This window comes from Rattus norvegicus, chromosome 16 (assembly GCF_036323735.1).
Source record: "Rattus norvegicus strain BN/NHsdMcwi chromosome 16, GRCr8, whole genome shotgun sequence".
Classification (NCBI taxonomy): Eukaryota; Metazoa; Chordata; class Mammalia; order Rodentia; family Muridae; genus Rattus; species Rattus norvegicus.
Genome location: NC_086034.1, coordinates 51692214 through 51709025, shown reverse-complemented (window position 1 = coordinate 51709025; position 16812 = coordinate 51692214). Strand labels below are relative to the sequence as shown.

The 16812-nt window shown below is 46.0% G+C and overlaps 1 protein-coding gene across 4 annotated transcripts in view; it reads right to left on the bottom strand.

The window, feature by feature from the left end:
• Positions 1-16812, bottom strand: part of Stox2 (storkhead box 2) — a 239055-nt gene that overhangs the window by 110884 nt on the left and 111359 nt on the right. The window contains exon 1 of one of the 4 annotated variants that reach the window (NM_001134863.1): positions 291-1814. The exons of 2 other annotated variants lie outside the window; for them this stretch is intronic. In NM_001134863.1, coding sequence (NP_001128335.1) covers positions 291-456 — 166 coding nt within the window. In that variant the 5' untranslated portion in view covers positions 457-1814. Of the gene's footprint in view, positions 1-97; positions 271-290; positions 1815-16812 lie in introns of those variants that run through there. One more of the 4 variants, XM_017600118.3, reaches the window with a different exon arrangement.

Here is a 16812-nt window from a genome sequence, read left to right as displayed (position 1 = left end):
CAGGCTCGCCTTTCACAAAGCTCAGGGAAGGCTGCAGACATCCTATCTCCCTGCAGACCAGATGCTCGGCTCGATCCCCCTCCCCGATTTTACCTACCGAATAGCTCTCCAACCCCATATTGGGAGGGCCTGCTGTGGATCTTGCAGAGGTACAAAATGGTGGATGGGAGCTAATTTTTCCCTGCTCTCCCCATAACTCGGCACATCCATCACCGCAGGTCCTCTACCCCGAGCCCCCAACTGGCTGCGGCGCACCGATCACAGCCGGCGGCTGAACCGTGGTAACCAACCTGATGTCATGTAACCCCTAGAAGCCTGGGGCGCGAAGGCCGCGGGGAAGCGCTTGTGCAGGCGGTAGTCCTTCTCGCTGCGGGACCTCATGCGGTCCGAGGCCCGGTCCGAGAAATCCGAGCTAGGCCAGGCTCGCCGCAAGGTTGTGCTCCGGGTCTTCTTCATGGTGGGGAAGGGCGACCCTGGTGCCCCAATAGTAGGGCCTCAGCGCCAGGGCGCAGCGCGCAGCTTCATCCGTCTACCGCGGCCACGACCCGGGAGGACTCTGCGCACATTTTTTTTCCCCAGACCCTCTTCTCCTCGGTGTCTACACCGCCGGCGGCAGGTCCGGCCCTCCCCACGCCCCCCCACACCCCCACGGAGAAGGCTCGGATTTTACACTCGTCCCACAATGCATTCCACTTCATTTGCAATCCGCCGGGCTTTCAGCTTCCAGATTCCTGGGGGGGAAGGCACGTTGGGAGGCTCGGCGTCCGGGAGGGGGCGGCCGGGGTGGGGGCGCCGAGACTTGCAGCGTGGAAGCAATGGGAGCGCAGACAATGGCCCGATTCAGCGCAGGAGTGCTTAGCCAACTGTGCGCCACAGCACAAAAGACCCAAACAAATGAGGAAGCCGAGGCCTCTGGGGGCCGACCCCGGGTCGCACGCCCCGGCAGCTTGACCGGTGGGCGGCAGCCCCAACCGCACTAGGAGGCTTCAGCGCGAGGCGTGGGGATGACAGCGTCCGAGTCGCGTCCCCCCGGACCTTCCAGCCGCGAGGCCCGCAGTCTCCAGCGCCCGCTGCCTCTGCTTCTCTCTCGCAGTCCTCGGGAGTCAGTCTTCATTCCAGAGGCTCGAACGGGGGGCGCGCGGGAGCACCGGGACCGCCGCTGCGACAACGCAGGAAGAGCCCGGTTGGGTGCTGGCGACCGCGGCGTGGCGTCAGGCTTCCTCCTTCCAAGGCTGGCGGGGGCGCGGGAGGGTGGGGGCGCGTGCCGACACGCGTGGGTCCCCCGCCGCAGGCATACTCCTACTCACGGGCCGCGGCGGCCGCGGAGCCCGGCGATCGGCCCCCGCGCGGGGCCATCGCGGCTCGGGGACTAGCGCGTTGCGCTCTGGCACCGCCGGAAGCGGGATGGCTACCCAGTGTCATGCTAATCTCGGGGCTGCGCGGAGGCTCTGCGTGGATCCCCGCAGCCAAGCCCCAGCGGCGGCGACGGCGGCGGCGACGGCGGCGGTGGCGCGGGGCCTGGGCCCTGCGGATGACACCGCGCGGATCGTTCCACGTCTTTCCGATGGTCCCTCCCCCTCGCTCCGAGGGCTAGCCTTCGTGGGAACGCGCCGATTTGCGGCGCCCGGCCTGGCCCACCTGCGCCCAGCCGGAGACACGGGGCGCCGCGAACGCGCGGGGACGCCAGGCCCACGCCGACTGCCACGCGCCAACGGCCTGCGCCCTCCGCGATCCTGAGTGGAAGTCACTCCCCAGTGGCCTTGCTGCGCTGGCGGGCCCGGGGCCTCTGCACCGCCGGGCCCTGCACAGCTGTTTATGGTCCAAGCACCAATCGCTGCAGGACAGCGGTGCGCGCGGAGGAGGGGGCGCGGGCCAGACGCGAGGTCACGCCGAGTTAAAGGCGCCCGGCCTGGCCGCCAGCCGCGCCACGCGCCGCCACTCCCATTCTTATCCACCACTCTCACCTCCCCATTTGGGTTGCCAAAAATGCGTTTTGAGCCATAAACAAGGAGAATAAACCTGATTGCCTCTGGAGGTGATCTGTCATTTCCCGTTTGAGCTTTTTTTTTTTTTTTTTAATGCATCTGTGACAACGAGACGTTCCCAATCATTTTAAAGGTGGCATTCCACGCTGATGGGTGACAAGATGCAGAGCCAGCAATGGGAAGCCTTCATGGAGACATGTGCTGAGCAGTCGGAGGGCCCTAAAGAGTTAAGATTACGGGACGCTCTGGCAAGACACCCAGGAGGCAGAAAAGCAATGAGATCTAGAAGACAGGCCATCATCCATCTCCAGTAGTATCTTGGTAATGCACAGCCAGAATAACCTCTCTGTGGATACCAAGGGGGCGGGGATAAAAAGCCACAAATCGCAAATAAAACCCATAACTACATCAAGCAATATTAATTACCAACTACAAACCTATTAGCTAATGTTCAGCGACCTCCTTTTAAACTCAAGACAGGCCCTTAAAAGGCACCGTTGGCTAAAATGGCAAGGAACTGAAAAAAGGACTGGTTTAGAAGAACCAGTGTGCAAAGGGCCATAGAGTTGGTGTTTGTTAATGTTCTCACGAATGGGAGTTGTTGACGGTCAGATATCTCAAATCGACAACAATTCTCAGGAAGCTAAAATGGTCGCACAAATGTTGGCAGTAATTATGACTTCAGACCGACGGTGATCATGTGACAACTTTGATATTCATCCCCTGGGCAGATCAAGTAGGCAAAATACCAAAGATGGTCCCATGCAATGAATGGTCTAGTAGAAAAGAAATGCAGAAGGCTGAGTTAAAGCCAGAATTTGTGCCACGTTGTGTGAAGCATCCCTCACACCTTAACCTGTATGGGGTGTGCCGGGAGCCGGGGCTCAAAGAGTAAAGGAGATAGTGCGAGGGCCATGGGAAGGGTGCAGAGGTCCAGAAGTCGAAATGAGTCTTGGTTTCTGTTGGAAGAAATGCAAGAAGGGGCCAGTGTGGCTGGAGCTGGAGCTGAACAAGAAAGCTGTGGGCGATGAGGTCATAGAGAGAGGGGGAGAAGATCATGCAGGAACTTGCTGGTCATGTTCAAGGTTTTATTTTCTACTCTTGATGGACTGGGGGCCACAGAAGGGCTCAAAGCAAAAATCCAGCCATAATTTTATAATTTCTATGTAGAAGAAGTTTAGAGGGTGTGATATAAGGTGGGGGGTGGTTGGGAATTACATGTAGTATGTAAAAAAGAAAAGCTTTCATGTTCCCTCTGTGAAAGAAAGGATGAGTGGGTTGGTGTATATCTGAAGAGGAGAGCTATTTGTCTCAGCCACTTGTGACAACAGAACTAGCAGGGAGGTGAGAGCATCCAGTGGCCAAGCAGCCAGTAAATATGCCAGGGCTCTCAGAACCCAGATGATAGCTGCTGCCACCCCCCACCACCCACCCCCACCACTGTCAGTAGCTGACTCACCCACGTCAGCTAACAATGTGCAATGGTCATCCGAAGAAACAGATGAGTACAGCCACTGTGAAAGTCAGGTTCAGCACATCCGTCCGCCTGTGCTGTGGCAAAGACTGCTTTGTTCATGTGATCCCTGGATCCCTAGCCACAACTTCTAAGCTCCAAGCCCTCCTAGGACAATAGCGTCATATCCTAGTCATGAACTAGTCACCAAGTCAGACCGTTGTTGGGAACCCCAATATTCAAGCTGGGAAAGTCACAACTAGATTTTAATTGCCAGGGAGACAGTTCAGTCAGGAGAATGGGGAGCTGAGTTATAAAAACCACAACCCACATGAAAGAGAGAGAGAGAGAGAGAGAGAGAGAGAGAGAGAGAGAGAGAGAGAGACCAGGCGCAGGCTTGCAAATCCAGCACCAGAGGGGCAGAGACTTGAGCATCTCTGTGGCTCCCAGGTCAGCCAGTCTGTCATAATCAGAGATTGCCAGACACAAACAGAGATTGTGTCAGATCAGATCCACGTCAGACCAGAGACACTGTCTTAAAAAAAAAAAAAGGACAGCACCTGATTAATACCTAAAATGAGCCTCTGGCCTCCACCCACATGTACACATACACTGTGCATTCACTCCCAACCCCACCCACAAAAACACACAGGTACACAAATCCATGTACACATGTACACACACTTATAGGCATACACAGATACATATACATAAACACACTGCACACTTGTACACATAACAATGTCTAAGTGAGTCCATTTTCTAAAATTAAAGTTTTTAAGTCGAGCTTAAGAAGCATTTGTATATTAGATTTATGCATGAGATCATGAATACTAATTAGCTCTGTTTTGTGACTTGACTTCCATTGTGTCATTGTTTTTAGACTTGTTAACATGGATAATTGTAAGAAGTTTGACTGAGATTCTCCTTTAAGTTTTAAATCACTTAAAATTGTCAGATTTGTCACCATTGAGTGAATGTCAGAGGCACAGAAGTGTGCACCCCAGACGGTAGGGACGTCTTGTTCTAGTCATTGTTGCTCAGTGTTCTAACTAGGTAGCTAGGAAAGGCTACCAAACACTTGGGAAGATTTGAGCTGAAGTCTTTCCCACTCAGATATGTCAACTGGTTTAAAATTTTTAATATACCAAATCTACAGTATTAAAAATAAAAGTGAAAACGCAAATGAATTTTCTGATTTTTATATCAAAAGCACTATCAACAGAAAAAAATACCTTCTACAGAATAGGAGAAAAATGCAAGCCATAAATCTAATAAGGGATTAATATCCCCAATACAGAGAGAATTGTTAAAACCAAAAGCAACAACACCGTATGCACATATACACACACCATATACACACACTTATACACACACTTATACACACACCATATACACACATATGCACACACCATATACACACACATACACACCATATACACACACATACACACACCATATACACACACATATACACACACCATATACACACACATACACATACCACATACACACATATACACACCATATACACACACATACACACACCATATACACACACATATACACACACCATATACACACACATATACACACACCATATACACACATATACACACGCCATATACACACGCCATATACACACGCCATATACACACGCCATATACACACACATATACACACACCATAAAGCTTAATCCAAAAGCTTCAAAGGAGATACACAGTAGCCAATCAGAATAAGCACATAGGGGCTGGAGAGATGGCTCCACTATTAAACACTAGACTCACAAACAACAATATAAGATTAATCACAGAAAAATCCTCAACATCACTAATCATCAGAGAAATCCATGTATTTGTCAAAAATGCCTATATCAAAAGTATTATAAGGTACCCCTTGCAACCTTTAGGAAAACCATTATCAAAAAGAGGCAGGGAGAGGAAGAAGAAAGAGCTCCAGTGTAGAGACATTAGAGCCCCCATGTATGGTAGGCAAGACTGAATAAACAGTATGTCAATATTTCAAGAAGTTAGAAACAGGATTAAAATATGATCCAGTGATTCCACCTATGAATGGGCACCCAAAGGAACTGAATGCAAGGTATGAGAGGGATATTTGCAGCCAATGTTCATAGCCACCTTACTCATCACCATCAAATTCTGAAAGCAACTGGCTTCCATCAGTGAATTAACGAAATGTAGCTAATCCATCATTACTCAGTCTCCAAAAGAAAGGCATTTTTAAATCTGCTGCAACCCAGACGAATCTTGAGGACACCATGCTAAAGGAATGTCCGTCCCAAGGAGACAAATACAGTCTCCCACTTACATAAGGAAAACAATCAAAATCCCAAGGGTCAATAGAAGAGTGGCTTCTGGAGCTGAGGGGCCAGAGCTCGGGAGCTACTGGGTAACAGACAGAGGGATTCAGTTTTATGAGAAATGGATGGTGGTGAGTACTAACACCCTAGTGTACTCCATCTTACCCCGCGCCTTACAATAGCTAAGACGGTGCTTCTTGTGTATCTAGCACCATAGCACCATAGTAGTATTTTATAATTCTAAAGATGCTTGAAGCCATAGGGAATCAGAGGAATGTATAGCTACCTAAAATTACATTAATGTGTGTGTGTGTGTGTGTGTGTGTGTGTGTGTGTGTATGCGCGCACACGTGCTCGTGTGTTTAATGAAGGTACCCAACTAGGAGTGATAATGCTCTCCCCAAGAGCCGTAGGATATCTAACAAGAATCCCCACCCAGTACCAGGCATGAGGAATCTCCCTTAGAGTGGCTGGTCAGGAGAATTCAAAGCTACCAAAGCCATATAGATTATTGCTGTTGCCCTTGGTTGCTTCCCAGAATTTGAAGGTAAGCCCCTGTTGCAGAAGACACAATATACTTCAGACATAGGACTTGGAGGAATTGAGCTGAGTCTGAACCCTCCTCCCTGAAGACTAGCTTTCAGAGTAGCTGAAGGTGCCATGCAGGCTGCCGACAATGAAGATAATCAGTTCCCCTACCCAGCTATGACACCTACAAACAACAACAACAAGGACGAACAACAACCAGAATCCCCCAAGAATGTTACGATACGTGGCTACAATCGGGAAGTCACCAAATGCTGACTAACTGAACTTGGGGCTTACACAATGGGATGGATATCAGGCCTGGCACTGCAAACCTAACCAAATTCTCATGACGGGTGAGGACATAGAACCTAGAGTAGGACATATGACAGCCACGGCCCTAAACCAGTGCAACCTCTAACTGCAGTTCTCTTTATGCCCACAGGAGTATGCAAAATGACATTATTTATCCAAGAAACCTGTCACAGCACAGATGGAGCCATTAATGAAAACCATAGCTGGTCAAAATGCAGAGGTCATAGGGTGCACAGCCCCAGAAGAGACCATCTTAGGAGAGAAGGTGGAAAATTTGTAACAACACAGGACCAGGACCTCTCCTGAAAGATTTACGACATCTGTATATGAAAGGGAAGCTACACTCGTGAAATCTTAACAACAGGGTTACCTAAACAAGAGGTGGATAATGACAATGCCCTGACATCATCCCAACACAGGTGGTGGAGGTCTCACAAAGCCCCTCCCTAAAGGAAAAGCCATAGATGATATCTGATGAGGAAGATCACCCATCCTCCCTAGGGAGGAGCTCCCTAATCAGCTATCCAATACCAAGTGGTCAGCCCCAAACATACACACACACACACACACACACACACACACACACACACACACATATATATATATATATATATATATATATATCACTAAATAGGCTCAGCAGGTTCTACTTATATGTTTGCTAATTTATATAAATATATGCAATGATAATAATTAACAAAAAATGTCAGAAATTTGAGAGGGGGAAGACACAGAAAGTACTGGAGGTAAAAGGACATTATATGCAATAAAACAAATTTAATAACAATAATAATAATACCTTCTAATTTAATATACCAGATTTGAAGGTACAAATCAAGTTAAGAAAGTGTATTTGCCTATGCCCCTTCATAGGCCTAACTATTTAATAAAGGAAATCTAGATTTCCATTTAACCTGATCACTAATACCGGTACCATCATTTCTCTTTCAATGCCATTACAAATGTATTAGCCAAATGCTACATTGAATAACCGAAAAGCAGCAGCCATCTTAGAAAAGCAGGCAGTGCAACAGACTCATAAGAACCCAAACCAGCTTTTATTTAACTTTGACACCTTGTTACTTAATACACCACCATTTTTAAAAACTGAATTAAGTTGAATCTTCATTATTAGATTTCATTTTTTAATGACTCAAATCAAACTTTTTTCTACACCTGATCAAATTTACATGAAAATTTGCACATGGGGCCACATGTGACCTCTGCAGGTCCAATCAGGTTCTTGTCAAGATTTCAGACAGAGAAGGGTACTTTGCCTCTGACCTGAAGAGGAAGCAGTTCTCCATGTGTGCCAAGGCTTCACTTCTGGTCAAGGTCTTGGCTTCCTTAGGAATTGATGGTGTGCAGCAATTTGGGGTGCAAGATGAAGCTTCCCCATCGGCTACGTGATGTGTCTTAGTTAGGGTTTCCATTGCTTTGAAGAGACACCATGACCATGGCAACTCTTAAAGAGGAAACCATTTAATTGGGGCTGGCTTACAGTTTCAGACGTTCAGTCCATTATCACCATGGCAGAAAGTATGGCATAGCACAGGCAGATACAGCACTGGATAAGGAGCTGAGAGTTCTACATCTTGATCTGCAGGCAGCAAAAGGAGACTGTGTGTCACACTGGGTGTAGCTTGAGAGTGTATGAGACCTCAAAACCTACCCACACAGTGACACATTCCTCCAACAAGGCCACATCTCCCTATGGGCCAAGCAATCAAAACATGAGTCTGTGGGGGGCATTTCTATTCAAACCACCACATGGTGAGAGAAAGAAGTCACCCTACCACAAGCTTCAGAGAAGACATCAATTTCTACGTAACAGCATAGAAAATAACAGAACAACAGAGAGGGCTGTCAAGCAAGGTGGCATCTATGATACTGTGTAACAGCTCCAGGCTGGGCTGGATAAACCTCACAATAAGGATCCAAAGTTTGAGCAAACTCACAGCAAGACAAGCCCCAACACAGGGTGCAGAAGTCTAGCCAGGAGTCAACCCAGCGACTGTATCCATTCAAAGGCTTTGGAAACATCATGTGGATCTCACTTCATGGGTCCTGAGACAAGCTCATCCCAGATCCCCACTGCTGGATTATCTCCAGGACTCCTGTGGTCCATTCCTGACCATTGTATTCACTGAGCTGGCCAACTGGTAAGCCAGTCTCCAGCCTTTTGAATCATGTATCTTCCTCTTCAGAGAGTGGCCAAATGTTCCAAAGGCTGAATGAGAACTTCATTCTGTGCATGAGAAGAGATGCCACATACAGATATGGTCACGGACAGATTCTCTGCCCAATTTGGGGGGAAAGGCCTGGGAACTCCTAAAAGATTAAATGTTGCTTTTCCATATTAAAAATACCAAATGAAAGAAGAGGAGAAGAAGAGAACAGGAACTGTGGTCAGCTGGTGGCACTGAGGTGGCACTGTCCACATCCTGGACTTGCGCTCTGAGGCTACCTCACTGAGGTTGTGATGAGAACCCACGCCCACTTTCTCTTTGGCCAGGACGGAGCTCACTGTTTGGAGAAAGGAAGGAGGGTTTGTCATTCTGGGGAAGCAAGGCTGGCCTGCCATCTCTTCCTAGCTTCTAAAACACAGGAAGACCCTGTTTACCCTGTCTTCTCATGTGAAAGCCTTCAACTGGTTGGAGGTAGACTGAGTATCCCCTAAAGGAGAGGGGTAAACAGACAAGTGTTCACAGCTGACTGCAGACAGGAGTGAGGGAATACTGGGATGATGACATCCTGTCAAAAGGAACTGTGGCGGTAGATGGCCAGGTGTTCCTCACAGAAACGACAAGCTCTACAGATTAAAGGGAATGTTCTATAGCCTCGACCTCGAAAGCCACACATACCTCCAAACTGCTGTTGGAGGCAGAACCACTGAGCCATTCTAGGGAGGACATCCTAGAGGACAAGACGGCCCGACTGCGAGGGACAGATTTCAGTTTGAACTTGAATTCTAATAGAAACAGGGTGAGGAGGGGAAACAGGAAGCATTATCAAGGCAGAGCTTTGCAAGTGTTGGTGGGAGAGGAGGGGAGACAGACAGAGGCCACGGGGTGAGTGAGAGACATCACCAGTCTTCACGGGCTCCTGTCTACACACACACACACACACACACACACACACACGTGCACATACAGTGGGGGCTTGGGAGAGCAAATTCATATAATCATATACCTAACTTATTTGTTAGAAGAGCTTCCACAACGAGCTTTTTAATTTGAAAATCAAACTTAAGAATCAGTAATTTGGTTCAATGTTAAATAGTTTAAAGCCATCACTGGACTGTCTTGCAAAATAATTAGATATTTGAGTTTGTATATTAACTAACATGGAACAACCCCAATTCACAAGTGAATGCAGTCTGAGATAACGGAAAATGCCGAACCATCTTCTCTGGCAAGGTTAGGCAGTAATGGCGAAAGTACTTAGTTTGGTTCAGGGAACTTTGTCACCAGAAGTGACTCTGCATAGGGCATGTATTTAAGAATACCTACACGTTCTTCTTTGGGAAAATACACCAGGGAGGAGGTGGTGGGGGTTGTATCAAGCTTACAAAATGGTCTTCAATGTTATTAACATATGTTTTCACCGCCAGCAAGATGGCTCATCAGGTAAAGGAACTTGCCACCAAGCACGTCTAAGGACATGAGTTTGATCCCTGGCAAAAAAAGAACTGAGTCCCAAAAGTTTTCTTCTCAATAGCACATACACGTAGAACACTGGTGCGATCCCCTTGTGTCCTGCTCACACACGACAAATAAATGGGGTTTTTTTTTGATTGCCAATGAAACCTGAAGGGTTCTTAACGCTCTCTACTCAATGACACCAGTTAAACAAGATTCAGTGTATGCCCTGTGAGCCCATGTATGGTTGAGCCACTTTTATTTCTTCCAATGTGTGTGTATGTGCAGATGTATATGTATGTGTGGATGCATGTGTGTACGTATATACATACCTGTGGAGTCAGAGCTCAACCTCAGGCATTATTCCTCAGGAACCTCATTTTTGACAAAGGGTCTCTCACTGGGCCCTGATGCTCAACAATAAGGCTGGGGAGGCTGGCCACAGAGCCCCCAGGAACTCCTTACCAGAGTCCCAACACACCACTCCTCCCGGTTTTTCTCTAAACTTGAGTAATGAGGCTCAAACTTGCACAGCAAACATACCATTGACTAAGTCATCCTTCCTGCCCCACAAATCGCCTTTTAAAAATCTGCCTTGTTTTGAGATACTGTTTTTTGTACATTAGCTCACACTGCAGCTACATCTGCATATTTGAAGAAGCAAAAATTAACTCAAGTAAGTAAAAATAGCACATGATTTAATCTCTTACAAAGCCTAGAGGAGCTTAGGACCCCCCCCCAAGGAATAGGGTTGCTCTAGAGCCATGGTTCTCAAGAACCAAGACTGTGGGTCATAACCCCTTTGTGGAATGGGGGCATACAACTCACAGGGGTCGCCCAAGACCATCCTGCATATCAGATGTCTGCATTACCATTCATAACAGTGGTAAGATTACAGTTATGAACTAGCAACGAAAGTAATTTTATGCTTGGGGGTCACCACAAGATGAGGAACTGGATTAAAGGGTCAAAGCGTTAGGAAGGTTGAGACCCAAAGTTTGTCTGAGACCCAAATGGCCAACACCCTCATGAAATCTAAGCTTGAGAATGAGACAGGTTGAAGCAGAAGTCATAGGCTGATGGCAGTAGAGGAGGAAGTAATTCAGTTACCTCATATATATGGCTAGCAAGTTTTAAAATCCCCCCACCCCCATTTTCCACAGACATCTCTGGCCTCTGCTGTGGAAGTAACAGAGATTAGCATTTGCTTCTCCAGCCAAGCTCCAAGAAGCAGAACAGGACTTTCTCCACAGCCTCTTCACGTTTCCCACGTCTCCTCACTCACCCGACCTGCAAAGACAGCTGAGATCCCTTGGGTTCTGTGAGTCCCTTGGGTTATCATGACTGATATTGACCTCGATGCATTCGAAAAATAAACTGAGCATGTGTGTGACTCTTGTCATTTTATTTTTGAACATGCATACTTTATATTTATGTTTGGCAAGTCCTTGACATATTTTGCTACAACATAACCAGGGGATTTTTGTGTCCGAGAAAATATATTCATGGCCACTTCCTTCTCTCATTAAAAAAATCATGAAGGGACAGGTGAGATGGCTCAGCAGGTGAAGAATATCCAGCCACCAAGTCTGACAATCTGAGTTTGAGCCCTAGAACTCACTCGGCAGAAGAAGAACCTGACTTCTGAGAGTTGACCTCTGACCTCTACTTTTGTCACATGGCACATAGACACACAAATAGATGTAATATATATATATATATATGTATATATATATATATATATATATATATATAAATTATGGGGATCACCAAAGCTACAAATCCAGAAATAAATACTAGCAAAACAATACTGAGAAACGGACCACTGAAAAACAAGACCACAATCGGCCCACACAGATATACCCCAACTCTGTCGAGCATGCTGCCACCAGACATCCTTAACCAGCAACTCTTCCTGTTTCCATTTTTGAGACTTTGTACTCTTTACTTAAAAGATCACTAAAAGCACAGGTTTCTACACGTTTGCTCTCCTGAGATCCCAGGGTAACAATCACCCTGGGCTCCTATCACTATGGATACAAAACACAAAATACATCCATCCTCCAACACCACTTCCTGTTTTCTTGAAGCCAGAGGAAGACATTGGTATCCTGGTCTCTCACCACTCTGTGGTGGAAGGTGGATTCTTTCCTGCTTTTGCCCAGAAGGTTACTAGCTAATAACAGTCTGCAGGAGATTTTGTCAAGTGCCATATTACCACTTTTTGCTCAACCAGATAAATAAATACATTTATTTATTTGTGTGTGTCTGTATACATGCACACACATGTCACAGCCTGCCTATGGAAGTCACAGGCCAAATGGTGAGGCATCAGTTTTCTCCTTCCAACCTAGGAGTCATAGCATCAACTCAGGTTGTCAGGCCCAGGGCGATCATTTTTACATGGTTGCTCCAACCATGAATGAGAATGAGTTTGATCTCCAGATCCCACATTAAGAACACCAAGAATAATGGGGATAGTACCTAGTGGTAATCCTACCACTAGGAGTATAAGGAGAAGCAGAAACAGGAGGATCTGCAGCTCCTTGACCAGCTGGCCTAATAGGTGAGTTCCAAGAGATCTTAAAACAAGGAGGTTGGCATTTGAGTAGTGGCACTCAAGGTTGACCTCTAACCTCCACAAGCATGTATACGCATAGACACATATATACAGAGACAAGGAGACAGAGACAGAAACACAGAGAATCACACACACACACACACACACACACACACACACACACACACACACACACACTGTGGGGTGGGAAAACTCAGGAGTTTAAAAATACATCATCTGTAAGATAAATATGTACATTTAACTTTGGACATAAAAGAAATTACCAATAAGATCAGGGGTGTGTGTGTGTGTGTGTGTGTGTGTGTGTGTGTGTGTGTGTGTGTCTATGTCTGTGTGCATATGTCATGGGGAGAGGGATTGGGAGGGATAACTCTGTCTGCTTTCTTTCACCCCTAAGTAGAAGGGCAATGACTTTGTAAGATGCATACCAAATAGGTATCACTACAATTTTGTTTCCTTAAAATGGAAAAGGGAAGGTGAGGTGCTGCTAGATGGTCCCAGTCTCTCTTGCTTTCCCAGCTCCCTTAGGGGACCAGACAGTACAGGTGCAAAGAGGCCACCACCTCCTTCCAGTCCTCCAAGCTGCATGCTCTCTGGGAGGGCAGAAGAGCAGAGAGAGGCAAGTCCAAACAGTACTCACATGAAGGTGCCTCAGCACACAAACCCATCTAGACCTCACTTCAGCCTGTGAGCAGGGATTCACGTGGTCACAGTCAGCCATCAAAAAGACTGACACCTACAGGCTTCAGCCTCATTGGTGAGAAAATGGGAGACCATGCTGGAAATGGGATAGGGCCCACTGCAAATGAGAAGTCACTAGAGCAGTGGTTCTCAATATTTGGGAGTCGCATATCAGATATTCATTCACAACAGTAGCAGAATTATAGTTATGAAGTAGCAGTGAAATAATTTATGGTTGGGGTCACCACGACATGAGGAACTATGTTAAAAGGTTGAAGCATTAGAAGGTTGAGAACCCCTACTCCAGAAAGAGACAGACGGCAATAAAGGAAACAGAAAGTTGAACCCAGACATTTAATGGGGCACAATTTTGTTCCAAAAGAATCTCAGAGAATAATTTCCAAATTATATCTGATCTGGCTTCCCGTAGAATTTTTTTCCAGAGTCATGATACATTTTTAAGCTTAAACTATTTGAGTTATAGGGATAAGGGAATCCCTCATGGTGGGCCTGACAAATCAGCATACTCCTGCAACACTTGGGAGATAGAGGCAGGAGATCAAAAGCTCAAGGCAAGCCTTGGACTATGGGAGACAATCTGTCTCAAAAATAAACAAATACACAGATAAATAACAACTTATATCCTGAAACAATCCAAGCACAACTGCCTTGAAACTATGAAAAGTCCAAGTCTGTGTAGGTTAGGACATCCTTTACTCATAGTATTACTTCATCTTATTATCCCACACCAACTTCAGCAGCTAAAATGTGAAAGTTTAATAGAAAGTAACTTGACTATTTGTCGGAGTCCATGTGATCAAGGTTGTAGAAACTCAGGGCTAAGAGTCCCACACTTTAGAGCAAAGAGCTGCAAGCTTCCCAGAAGTGGTTCAGTGGCCTCAGTCAGAACAAAAGGAACTCCTGACCAGCCTTGGGAAGGCACAAATCTCTTTGACATCTCTTCAGAATTTTGCTCAGCAAGGGTTGTTTTCCCTACAAAACCTTTGCTAAAGCAGTGCAGCTTAGAAGATATAGGGAATGCATTAGAATTGGGATATGCCTACCAGCATATAAATCCAACTGGTCTACCTCCTGGTGAGATGACCTGAGGTCTGCCCATTCACTCTCTTTTCTCCCCTTCTTCCCTGGCTCCAGGAGAAAAATAATCAACACTTCCTATGAAAACGTCCTGCTTGGAATAGTGGCCAAGCAGTTCATGCTCAGTAAATAGTAAATTAATTAATTAATTAATTAAAATAAAAATGTTTTCAGGATAAGTACTTACCTGGTCCAGGACTGAACATACACCTTTCTGCCTGCCATGTTATCACACTAAGTCGAACATTCTGTTTCTTTTCTACACCTGCTCCTCACTGTACATTTGTCAGTGGTTACCCTTCAGAAGCATCCTAACTTTAGAAAAATGTAAAATTAAAGCTGGTGAGACAGCTCAGCATGGCAACATTAGTTTGATCCCTGGAACCTGCATGGTGGAAGGAGAGAACCAACTTCTATAAGGCTACAAGGTGTCCTCTAGCCTTGATACCAGAGTGGTGGCACGTGAGAACTCTCACACATGCACATATGTGGACACAATGAATAAATGAAATATAAAAAAAAATTAAAAGAAGTTTAAAATGAATCATTATTTCTACAATCGCTCAAGCAACTTGAACTTCAACACTGGGCGTACACACACAGTATGTCTTCGGTTTCAGCTGCCCAGAATTGTTTTGCCCCTGCTTTTCTGCTTCTTTCCTTTCTTTCTTCTCTCTTTAGTAGCTGCTTTAAGTAGTCAAACCTTGATGTGATTCACCCAAGTTCCCCAGTTGCTTCATTCTGCGTACATAAGTCAGTTCTGGCATATAAAAGTTCAATCAAAAATTAACCTCCTTTTAAAGATCAAGATATATATGGTCTGCTGTGTTGATGGATATAGACACAAACAGCATGTGAAAGGAACGGGCAAGGGTCCATTCACAAAGTGCTCCATTCACAAAGTGCTCCATTCACAAAGTGCTCCATCCACAAAGTGCTCCATCCACAAAGCACTCCATACACAAGTCCATTGAACTTGGCTAAGTTCATCTTTTTTTTGTTTTTTTACAGTTTTGTTTATTGCAAGTTTCTGTGCAAGTTTGCTAGGCATGCTGTAACAAACACCCACAAACTGGATCAATTCATCAACAGAAGTTGAACTTTAAGACCAAGGGATGATTCCCCTGTGGGCTGTGAGGGAGAATATGTTCATCACTGGCTTCTGGTGGCCACGGGCAGTCTCTGACGTCTGCCTGGCCTCTGTTCTGTCATTTTGTCTTCACATGGTACTATTCTTGGGTATCTGTATACAAGTTTCCCCTTCATAAGGACACCATTATAAGAGTCGTGACCACCCTACTCTCCAGCGAGCCCATAATGATGCAGTTTATGTGCAGTAACCCTCTGTCCACACAGCATCCTATTCAGAAATACCGAGGTCTATTCAAATATTCAAAAATTTTTTTGCCTTCCAGCATTTACCTCCAGAGGTGCTGCATTATGAAATTTTAATGCACAAAATTTATTAAAAGATAATGTATAAAATACCCACCCTGCCAAAGCATCCCAAATTCCCCAAACTTCTGATCCCAAGTGCTTCCGGTAAGGGTTCTCAGCATTCACACTCTTTAGGGATCAAAGGCTAGGGGGCTTAGAGCCTTGAATGTTCATCCTTAGAGAAAGAAAGTCTTATTCTCTCGGAGAATAAAACAAAAACAGGGTTTGGGGAGATGGCTGAGTCAATAAAGTTACTTTGCATTCATGAGAACCTGAGCCCAACCCACAGAACTCACATGAAAAGCTAGGGGTGGTAGAGAGAGCATGTGGTCTCCCTCGCTGATCAGAGTGCGCTGATCCATGGAGCCTGCACCCACAGCCAATTCAAATCGCAGCAGTGTTATTGAGGACTACCTGTTAGCTATTCCAGATTCCTAAAGTTAGATTCATTAGAAAAAGGAAAGAAAAGAAATTAAAGCCAGGTATAGTAGTACTTACCTGGGGTAGCTAAGGTGGAAGGAAGGAGGAATCAGGAGTTTCAGGCTAGCCTGGGCTACAAAGTAAGGCACTGTCTCAAAATGAAACCAGGAAATGAATGAACCAAATACCCCAGTGAGCAGATGACCTATCCATGCATCAAGTACTTCTTAACTAAACCCAGAAAGTGAAATACCCCTCTTGGTAACTCTGTGCTTCCTCCATACAGGAAGCAGCCAGCTTGGTGTCTGCACCCAGGAGAAACGACACCTCTGCACAAAGTCCAGGAGCAAGTGGC